This window comes from Triticum dicoccoides, chromosome 6B, assembly GCF_002162155.2.
Source record: "Triticum dicoccoides isolate Atlit2015 ecotype Zavitan chromosome 6B, WEW_v2.0, whole genome shotgun sequence".
NCBI classification, from domain to species: Eukaryota; Viridiplantae; Streptophyta; class Magnoliopsida; order Poales; family Poaceae; genus Triticum; species Triticum dicoccoides.
In genome coordinates, this window is record NC_041391.1 from 180,707,358 (window position 1) to 180,718,897 (window position 11,540).

Genomic DNA, 11,540 nt, shown 5'->3' on the forward strand with positions numbered 1-11,540 from the left:
TTCGGCTCATCAGCTTCTGTCTGGACAACAACAAAGCATTTAGTCCCAAACAAGTTGGGGTAGGATAGAGTTGAAACCCATAAGATCTCGCAACCAATTCATGGCTCTATTCTATCACATGGATAGCTAGCTTCCACACACCCTTGTCCATGACTAGTTCTTGGTGATATTCCAGTCCTTCACATGTCTCTTTATGGACTCCTCCCATGTCAAGTTCGGTCTACCCCGACCTCTCTTGACATTCTCAACATGCTTTAGCTGCCCACTATGCATTGGAGCTTCTGGAGGCTTGCGTTGAATATGCCCAACCCATCTCATACGATGTTGGACAGGCTTCTCTTTAATCGGTGCTACCCCAACTCTATCCCGTATGTCATCATTCCGGACCCGAACCTTCCTTGTGTGGCCACACATCCATCTAAACATGCAACCTCCACTACACCTAACCGTTGAACATGTCGCCTTTTCATCGGCCAACACTAAACGCCGTACAACATCGCGGATTGAATTGCCATCCTATAGAACCTGCCTTTTAGCTTTTGTGGCACCCTTGTCACAGCGAACGCCAGAAGCTTGGCGCCACTTCATCCATCCGGCTTTGGCTCGATGGCTCACATCTTCATCGATATCACCATCCTTCTGCAGCATTGACCCCAAATATCAAAAGGTGTCCTTCTGAGGTGCCACCTGCCCATCAAGGCTAACCTCGTGCCTAGTAGTACTGAAATCGCACCTCATGTGCTTAGTTTTAGTTCTACTTCTAAAACCTTTCGATTCCAAGGTTTGTCTCCATAGCTAACTTCCTATTAATCTCCGCCTGACTATCATTGACTAGCACCACATCATTCGCAAAGAGCATACACCATGGGATATCTCCTTGTATATCCCTGGTACCTCATCCATCTCCAAAGCAAAGAAGATAAGGGCTCAAAGCTTTTTCTAGAAAAATGCGAATATTTTCGCCTAGCAACCTGTTGATATGCCTGGAATTCCTGGGAAAGTGCCTGAATATGGGCTAGACCTTGACGAACCCATTAGGCCCGTCAAGCAGAAGTCGAGGCATTTTAACTTCAACAAAAGAAGGTGGTACATCGAGAAATTGAGAAGCCGAGGCAAACTTCGTCGAGCCTATCCTTCACCAAAGTTCATTGAGCCTATCCTTCACCAAACCTCATCGAGCCTATCCTATACCCGCCTGGCTATCCAATTCGGTGTTAGTGCCGAAGGAGAGTGGCTTACTACATATGTGCTTGATTATACTGGCCTCACCAAACGACGGAATAAGGATTCCTTCTTAGCACCTGCATAGACCGGTTCGTCGGCTCTGCTGTAACTACTTATGCCTCTTGGACGCTTACTCTGGATATCACTAGGTTCGTTTGAGAGAAAAGATGTACCCAATATTAGCATTATCACACTCTTTGGCACATTTTGTTACAAAACAAGGCCCTTCGGGTTGGAGAACATTGTTTGCTTGTATGAGTTCGCCATGTAGGAAGCCTTACACACTCAGATCGAAGACAATGCAAATGGGAAAAGAGCGAAGACCTAATTATAGACATCGTCCAAACTTTCGACACCTTACATAATTTAAAATTATGCTGAACCCCGACAAGTGCATCTTCAGTGTGGAGGCAAGTAAGATCTTTGGCTTCCTAGTCTCATAACAAGGGATCGACCCAACCTGAAGAACATCAAGGTGATCCTCGATATGACGTCTCACCTACAAACATCAAGGAGGTCCACAGGCTCGCGGGATCAATGGTTGTCCACAAGGCATCCTTTCCCCATATAACTCACAAGCAAAACTCACATAACTATCACAAGTAACCCATAAGGCATCTTTTCCCCTAAAAATAACTACTAGACATCCTTAGCACACCACCTTGCCACCTTGGTCGGTAATGATCCTTGTGGGCCTTCAAGGCCTGCGCATACCTAGTCCGATACGGCTTATATTGTACACACGCCGCTAGGATACGCTAGTACGACTGCCCATTGATATGGTGGACGATGTCATCTAGGTTGAAATGCATCCAAAGAGAGGTAGAAATACCAAGGTCATTAGAGAAGGTTGACCAAATTAGAGACGGTTATCCCTTTGTGATCATTGGTTGAAGCATTCATTGTTCCTGCTCTAGGTCCTCGAGTTCTTTGGAATACAGGTATTCCACATGACGCCCAAGTTGTTCCTTCGTCACGCTATCTTCGCCCAGATGGCAATGGCTTCCCTGGGACGCTGCCGAGCACAACGCTCTGGCCATTATTTCAGCCCGACAAAGTTTAATAGGACAAGACCCCAAGTTTTGCACATCTCTAACTTGTTGCCCTGGATAGTTGGACCTAGGCGCCCAACGAGTTTCTAGAGATTCCAATCACGTTGTCATGGGGACTCCTTGTCGTGAGATGGGCGATTGTGTCCAAAGAGGTGGCTGACCCTAAGTTCCATAGGGTGTGTTTGGTCTGAGCCCCAACTAGCCAAACCAACATTTAGCATGACCAAATAAAGGGCATGGCCATTTTTTTTAGCCGGAACACCTTCCATTCTAATTATGAGGAACCGACCAAATCGGCGGCCATGGCACGGATTACATCAGGCGGAGATCTGAATACCAAACATGCTGGCTATCATGATACCTCTGGCAATCATAGGCAGCCAAGGTGTGCGTTGGGAGATTACAAGCCCTAGGACAGTATATGACTTTGTAGTCTATGAATCCGCTGCAACGAGAATTTGGCTTCAGAGAATAACAAGTGGGCCATGGTCAAAAGAGGTAGAAGTGATCGCTTGCTGTAGGACCAAATCAAGGGCATGCCCGTTATTTTGGTAAGGTGGTGTCGTTTGAATTATAGCCATGTACACATGCCAAGTTTTTGGCAAGACTTGTAGGTTTTTCAAGAGTTCAGGATTTATGCTATCATTTATCTGAGTTATTGGCTAACGTTCATTTGTAGAACTCATTTTTTTATGTGAGTTTATGATTTATGTGACCATCTATTTTAACGGTTGGTACTTGACTAATGTTCGTTTGTAGAACTCAAATTAGTTTGCTTTCTAGGAGTTTAGGATTCGTGCATTTATTGCAATTGTTCGTACATGGCTAGTAAGGATAGTTTCCAGTTTGGATATTTCTTAGTTTACTATGTACAGCTATAAATTAACAACAACAATAATTTTATAGGGTTCTTCCATTCAAATGACTGGACCTAAGAGAGCCATCGAATTGGTTTCCCCTGTTTTAATAGAGTTTGATATGAGGATCAAGAATGGAGGGCAAGAGGAGGAGGATCTGCAGTTGATAGATGGAGCAATATCATGCCATGACCGCAGATCATGGAAACCAGTCAAACATCGCATTAAGGGCAATTGTGGTGCTGTTGACATGTCTTTCGCATGTGTTGAGCAAGCAGTGGAAGCGACAATAGAAGTAGTCATATCAGAGGTGCATAGTAGTTTCAGTTTATCTCTGCGGTCCTTTGTTATGTTTTGGAAGACTACGAAGAAACTCAGCTTTTCCATGGCTCTATTGATCAATCGTGTGGCTTGAGAAGGTTTGTGCTTGCTGTCACGCATGGTGACATGATGATATTGAAGTTCAGGTTTGGTAACAGTAATGTTGAACGCCGACGTTCTTTTAAAGCTGAGCTCTACGGATGTTCTAGTCGACAGATAAAGCATGAGCTCGCTAACATCTCAGTCAAGGTGAACTGGTCCACAAATTCAGCTTTCTAGGCTCATGGCAATGTTGATTAGTCACGTTCCATGCGAAGATCTATGGTTGCTGTTAACGTGGGAAACTTTGATGCTATTGAAGTTCTTTCTTTTTTGTTGGTAGCTTACCAAGCTGGCCGCTTGGTGCTGTTGAAGCGTTAACGCCCCTTGCTAAAGCTATATGGTCGTGCTAGTCTGACAGACAACATTGAGCTAGCTTCTGTCATGGGGAAAGTGAAATGAAAAGAATCCAGGTAAACTACAGTCTGGAGCTCGCTTCTATCCTGGGGAAGATGACCAGTTGGCGACACTTATTTTGGAACGGAGGGAGTATATTGGACGGATGTGCCCTTTATTACATATGCTGATTTTGTGCTGGAACTGAGATTATTGTTTACCTTAACCCCCATTCTATTTAGCTGTTGGAATATCTGCTTGTTCTTTAAGTTATTTTTATATGTGTTACTAGTGGTTGGGGCCCACCAATGTGGGCCTCCTGAGTGTTCCTTTGTGTTGCCATGTTGGCTCTCTATATTAGGCTGGCTTGTGTTGGTGCTATGTTGGCTCTACACATTGAGATGGCTTATTTGTTACTCCCTCCGTAGCTTGAGAAGCGTTCTTATTTTATGAAACGAAGGGGGCACTTGTTTTGAGTTGGCTGATAAATATGCAGAATGTGTTAACAACCTTACCAGCAAGCAAATAGATGAACTCGACCATTTGAGGCATGTCTCCTAAGGCCGGACAGGGAGCATGGCCTCACCACAAGCACACGAGACAAAATGAATTAAAGGTGGGCAGCACTAGTCATTAGAATATCGATTGTTTGCATACCATCAGACTAGTCGTGGCTATTGGATTAGAAGCAAGATAAGCATAAGGTGGTTAGTTTGGATATTAATTAACTGCGATTTGTTTTCATAATGCTTCTGTAAATCACGTCTATCCTATTTTAATCGTACATACATGGAATTAACCCCCAAATTAAGCCCATCGCTCTTGGTCCACGCATACAGGGTTGCTTCTGAAGCAAATATTATTTCCATTATTATCCAAATTTGCCTCTTGTTTTCAATGTGTTATTTAAATATTTTGCTCCCACGGTTAAAATTGCTTCCATGGAGAATCAAACTTGTTGTGATTTGGTAAAAATTTGTAGTTATGTATTGTTTTTTTTTACTTCAGAAACATCAAAAAAATGCTTTTGTCTACCAGATAGTTGTTTCTGTACAATAAGACCTTTCAGTAACACAATTAGCGTACAGAAAGGTCTTATTGAAAGGAACATCATGAGTATGTATGCTTTAAACATATCAGCGTTGTGTTTCCTGGGAACACAATTATACAAATGTGCTCAATTTGCATAGATGGACAGAAAATTATGCTTCCATAGTTCCATGTGGATTCTCCCGATTCCCTCGCATGCATCATGCACTCACTAGACCTTGACCTAGGTATCTAATCCTCTAATTTTGATTCTTCTGTTCATAATTTTTGGGTCGCGCTAACTACCACACGTGTGGCAGGAAGGGAGACGCACCACACGTCTCTAATGTAAACAGATTGTCACGTCATCGCATGCATGCATGTAGGAATCTTTTTAGATTTCCAGTTTTTAAAATGTTTTATCTCTTAAACGAAAAATCCGATCGAAAATCTGTTTTCACCATTAAATCCCTTGCGATGAGATATTCGAAACTAGATCCCATGTTGATATGTTTTGATGAAAAAAAATTGGATTAAAAGTTGCCATGTCTATTGCATATGAATTGCCATGATGTTTACACTGAAGTTGCCATGATATGTTTCAGTTATTTTCTTCTACATTTAAAAGTAAATTTTAACATTTATAAAACGAGGAATTAAGAAACTAGACTTGCCATGAACCATAAACTAAAATTGGCATGATACATGCACGTAAAATTGTCATGGTTCATACAAAAAATAATTTTCATGGTCAAAGTACTGGAGTTGCCATCATCAAAATACTAAAATTGCCCTGATCTACAAACTAAAATTGCCACATGGCAACTTTAGTTTAATCCCTATGGCAACTGCAGTGTAAACATCGTGGCAACTTCTGGCAAAAAAAAATTCGTCGAAACATATCAACATGGGATCTAGTTTTGAAGATCTCGTCGAGACGGATTTAATGGTGAAAACGGATTTTTAGTTTGCTTTTTTATTTAGGAGATACAATATTTTTAAGCCAAAAACCAAAAAAAATTCTGCTGATGTCATCTATTCATACGTGGCAAAATGAGTGGTGATGAAGGCGTGTGGGCGATGTGCAAACGCCCACACGTGTGGGCGTTAACATTTCCGTAATTTTTTAGGGAAAGAAAATCAGTCAGCTTTTTTTTTTGAGGATAGCATGTTTGACAGTATCTGACAGTCCACCTCGACCTGGATTGGGCCATTGAAATATTTTGCCAGTTTCCGGAGTCCGTGAAGTAGCGCCATGCTCTCTGCTTTTTCCACTGTCCCACAATGACTCATGTTCAGAGGCGGAGCCAGCATGGTAGTGTTGGGTTCAGATGAACCCAGCGACTTTTGCTGGTCCAGTACACGTAGGTACGTAAGTAATCCCATGAACCCAACGAAAAACAAGGCCTGAACCCATCTAGTTCCAACCCAGAGTTAGCAGTCTAATAAAAAGGCCCAAAAGCCCAATAATAAATTGCCTTTATACCGCCTGTTCATACCCTAATTCTATTCTTCACGACCTCGGTCAGCCGTCACGCCACGGCAGGTCGACGGCAGCAAAGCCGGCAATCGTTGTCAAGAACTCCAATTTAGAGGTACTGAGATCGCATGACCACGTACGTCTCCTCTCTAGTGTTCATATTTTAATTTTCTAGTTGCTTACTCCATGTACTTTTTTTGTGCGGGTTTTACTCCAAGTATTTTGACCGATCTAGGGTATGAATGATATTTCTCAAAAGAGAAACCCGATCACCAGATCCAAATAGGAGTATTATAATTCAAGGCCACCTTTAGACGCAGGTAGTGTGCATCATATTTCTGAAGAGGTAAGTCATCAATTTCTACAGAGCGTGTGCCTCCGCTTTGTCTAATTTTTGCTTCCTATAATGTATGGCTAGGGTTTTTAATTTTAAGAGTGATTACTTGGTAATTGGAATATTGCGACATGTCAATGTTTGGCAGCTATTCACATATATTTGGGTCATTCTCCAATGGCTAGATGCACCAGAACTAGGTTAACTCCATAATCACACAATTTAATCAGTATGTTTTTATAATTACTAGTTAAATGTGTTGGTGCGGAATAAGAAATCATAATATTTCTGCATTTGCTATTCATAAGTGATATTATATTTCAATCTGTTTTGCATTTTTTGAGTGATATATTTTTCTTCTTCTGTGAAACCGAGTGCTATATATTTGATGCAAGGTGGTGCAAAAAAAAAAAGCCTAAATCCCCACAACCAGTCAACGAATGAACCCATCGGCTAAATTTTCTGGCTCCGCCCCTGCTCACGTTACGTCCCATGGACAGATAAACTAGATCTTGGTCATTTCTTGCAATCGCTCCACCTGCACTTTCTCCCGATGCAGCTTCAAAAGTCGCATCTGTGTTTAATTTGGCCACACCAGCCGGAGGGGGGACCACCGAATGGCGGCTGGTACTGACTGTACTTGTGGTTGTTCCTCGAAAAGGCAGTACTTCCTCATCTTTTGCCTGAGCGCTCTGCTCTTTGTGCAGGTCACCACCGCATGATATTCGTTCTCTTCCGCAGTGTCGCAGATGCCGCATATGTTGTCCGTGGCCAACGTACGTCTACACTTATTGGCTTTGGTTGCCAGGGTGTTAGTGGCTACCCTCCACGCAAATATTTTGATCTTCTCCGGCACTCTCGTTCTCCAGATGCTATCTCAGATACTCCGGTTATCTTTGCTTGCAGTAGAACTAGAGGTCTGCGGTCCCAGTCCCTTGTCGAGCATGGCAAGTTTGTAGGCGCTCCTTACCGAGAAGACACCGTTTCTTTCATAATGCACGCTACATAGTCCTCGGCCTCTACTTGTGGGATCCTGATCTTGAGGATCTCCGTAGCATCGAACGGGTTGAAGATCCGCTGAAGGAGTTCTTGGTTCTAGCTCCTAGTGATGGGATCTATGAGTGGTTTACCCATTTTATCCTTGATCTACATGTGAAGCTAGCTGCTTTCAAGCCTTCGCTCCTCGGGATCCATTGGTCCCTCTATACTTGTATGCTCTTCCCGTTCCCCACTCGCCAAATGAGACCCTTCTTGAGAAGTTCAAGTCCAAACTCAATCCCTTTCCATGGTTGTGAAGCATCAGTGGCAAAAACTGTGTCCAGTAGCTCACCATTAGGGTAGTACTTGGATTTTAGTACTCTTGCACACAGGCTCTCCGGCCTCCGAATCAATATCCAACCTTGCCTGGGCAACAATGCTTGATTAAAATGGTGCATATCTCTAAATCCAATGCCCCCGCCTCTCTTCGGCCTTATCATTTTGTCCCACGCCATCCAATGCACTCTTCGATGGCCGTCCTCCTCTCCCCACCAGAATTCCCTTATTAATCTCTCATACTTCTCGCAAAAGCCCATGGATAGCTTGAACACCCCCATGGTGAATGTAGGCAATGCTTGGACAATCGATTTTACGTGCACCTCCTTTGCTGCGTATGACATTTGTCTCCTTGACCTATTATCACATCTTTTCATGAATCTCTCCATTATTAGTTGAAATTTCTCATTTTTCATTCTACCCTCTGGTGTTGGCAGGCCAAGATACTTGTTCTGGAAAGTGGATGTTTCAACCTCCAGCACCCTTTTAATACCCACTTGGATAGTGTTTGGACATTTTTCCGAAAAAAGTAAGGAACACGTATTTGTACTTAGGAGAGCGGAAATTACGGAGCCCTTGTCTGGGCGATCCAGAGGCGATCGCCACCGAGATCTGGCCGGACCGCGCCTCCGGTGGTGTCCCGGTCGGGAGAGGATACAAGCGAGATCGGCGAGAAGGATTGGAGTCCCGACGACGGCAAGAATCTGAGAGCAAAGGAATCATGGAAGTGTGCGAGGGAAAAGATGATAAGTAAAGAGAAAGATATGGAGTTAGAAGGAAACAAGAAACCCATGGCAAGCGATCAACGGAATCAAAGGATGGATCTGTTAAAAGAAAAGATGAGGAAATTGAGAGAGGACCTAAAAATCAGGATCAACGCAAGAAATCAAGATGTCAAAAGGAATGAAATCAGCGCAACTCATCTGTCCAAACCGCCTGATAAAGGAAAGGGATCATGTGCAAATCAGAGGGATCCTCGGGGACGATATGAGGAAGCAAATCATCCTAAGGATGGAATCAAATGAGAGAGTTGCCTTGTCGGGGGAGATATGAGAGTATAAAGGTTGTCGACGAGTCAAGGCTAGTGCTACAGAATCATATTGCCCCCACCACATACGAAATCCCAAACATGGCGAATCAAGAGACCGAAAAGAACAAGGTGGTGCTGGTTCAGGAGGAAGAAGTGGCATCGAACGGCAAGGTCGTGCTGTGCACAAGGCCTATGGAGCTGGGTGGACCGTCACGGGGGTGCGGTGATCTGTACCGCACACCAGAGGCAAGGGGAATGGAGGCACCACGGGAAGAAAGGTATGAAGTGGCAGGTGGAGTGGTTGCCTCAGTGTTCCCAGTCAGCATGGCAGTGCAAACCACACATGTGGTGGTCATGGATCTGTCAACGGAGAGGGCTTCCATGAGGTCTAGGTGGATAGCAATTGGCCTGTTCTTTTCTATGCAGCTTTTCAGTGTCAGCGGGCTCTTCCAGGAACTGAAGAATAAGTGGGGGCCGCGTGGCCGCCTCAACTACTCGCCGCTCAAGAACAACAGATTCCTTCTGGAGTTTGAGCGCGAGGGGGATCGCCGCTTCATCCTCAACAACGGGTCATGGACTCACCGTGGAGACCCGTTCCTGATGGTGGAGGTGGATGGTACTGCCAGGCCAGGAGATGTGACGGTCGCCCACCTGCCAATATGGGCGCGCATCTTCGATGCCCCGCCCATCATGTTCTTTGAACCAGTTGCCCGCGAGCTGGGAAGGAAGCTGGGAGAAGTAATGGAAGTTGATGTGGACAATGAGGGAAGAATTTGGGGTGAGTCAATTAGGGTCAGGGTTAAACATGATGTTGATGAGCCGCTCTGTAGCAAACTAGAGTTCCATGACTATGCGGAAGATGTTGTGTATCGCCTCAATGTAAAATATGAGAGGCTACCATGTTTCTGTAGTTTCTGTGGTCATCTAGGGCATCGTCAACGCGAATGTAAGCTACCGGCGGACCTCCAAAAGATGAGGTTCTCGGCGGCAATGCGTGCCTCCCCTTTTAAGAGAAGCAGCATGAGAGGAGGGTTTGTAGTGCTTGAAGTAGCTAGCGCTAGGTGCTTTCTCCATTTTGAGTCAGAGGAAAATGGAGTGGCCAAGTCAGCACCACCATAACTCGCAACTGAAAGACATAGAGAGGAGGCAGAGGCAGTTTCATCCTCTCCACATGATTCTCAAGAAACAGAAGCCTAAATGAAGATATTGAACGTAGCTCTGTACTTGAAGACCGCACTTCCCCTACACCACCATCGCAGGTGCTTGCTCTAACTTTGCAGTGTGATATGTGGTTGCATGTTGCATACGGTGTCTAGCTTGTAATGCTTCTAATTAGGGTAAATTGCATCTGCTTAGTTTACACATTATACCTCTGAATATGACACGCCTTCCTATTTTTGGTACACACTACATCTATGTGTTAACCATGTTCTTACATGAAACTACCTCTCTTCTGTATCCTGCATCAATCACTTACGATGAGACATCTTTATTCGTTGCATATTGCATATTATTTCTAGCCTTTTGCTATCTATTGCTTCTAATTTGGTCAAATACATTTGTTAGGCCACACATTTAATTTGGCAGAGTGATATTGGTTTCATCTTTCATATGGTTTCTAGCTAGCATTGCTTCTAACTAGTTCAAACACCTTGTGCTTAGTTTACACTTTATACATCATACATGTCAATATGTCATGCCGTCCTGTTTTTCATACATATTCCATCCTCCTATCATGCGGCTGCCTTACATGAAAATAGTGTTCGTCAGTATCATGCATCAATGAGTTCTGAAGAGCAAATTTTATTCCTTTTTCTTGTGGATTTGACTTGACAAGGCAAAATCAAAAAAGAGGAAGGAAAGGAGTAAGGAGGGCGATGATGGTGGTCCTCTGCAGCAACATAAACAGAGCATCTGTACGGATTCTCCTTGTATTGCTAGTGCATTACAAGTTCCAAGCCTCTGCTCCCCTACTCCAACATCCAAGGTGCTTGCTCTAACTTGGCAGTGTGATATTTGGTTGCATCTTGCATATGGTGTCTAGCTTATATTGCTCCTAATTAGTGTAAACTGCATCTGCTTAGCTTACACATGATACGTGTGCATATGACACGCTTTCTTGTTTTTAATACATACTATATATGTCTATCACACCATGTTCTTACATGAAACTACACTTCTTGTGTATCCTGCATCAGTCACTTATGGTGGGACACCTTTAAGTTGGCACTGTGATATTGCTTTGCGTCTTGAATATGATTTCTAGCATGTAGTGCTTCTAGTTTGATGAACGCCACCTATGACGAGACAGTTTTAACTTGGCAGAGGGATATTGATTGCACCTTCCATATGGTGTCTAGCTTGTGGTGCTTCTAATTTGTTGAAGTGCCTTCTGCTTAGTTACCACATCATAGGTGTGAATATGTCTAAGCCGTCTAGTTTTTCGTACATATTCCATCCTCGT

General features: G+C 43.7%; 1 protein-coding gene across 2 annotated transcripts in view; it reads left to right on the forward strand.

The window, feature by feature from the left end:
• The window catches only part of LOC119323604, a 20,900-nt gene extending 16,730 nt beyond the window's left edge, over nt 1–4,170 (forward strand). For both annotated transcript variants that reach the window (XR_005156413.1, XM_037597297.1), the window contains one exon: nt 3,183–4,170. Coding sequence is in view for 1 of the 2 variants with exons in the window: in XM_037597297.1 (XP_037453194.1) it covers nt 3,183–3,548 (366 nt within the window). In the remaining variant the exon portion in view is untranslated. The remainder of the gene's footprint in view (nt 1–3,182) is intronic.
• The last annotated feature ends 7,370 nt before the right edge of the window (nt 4,171–11,540 follow it).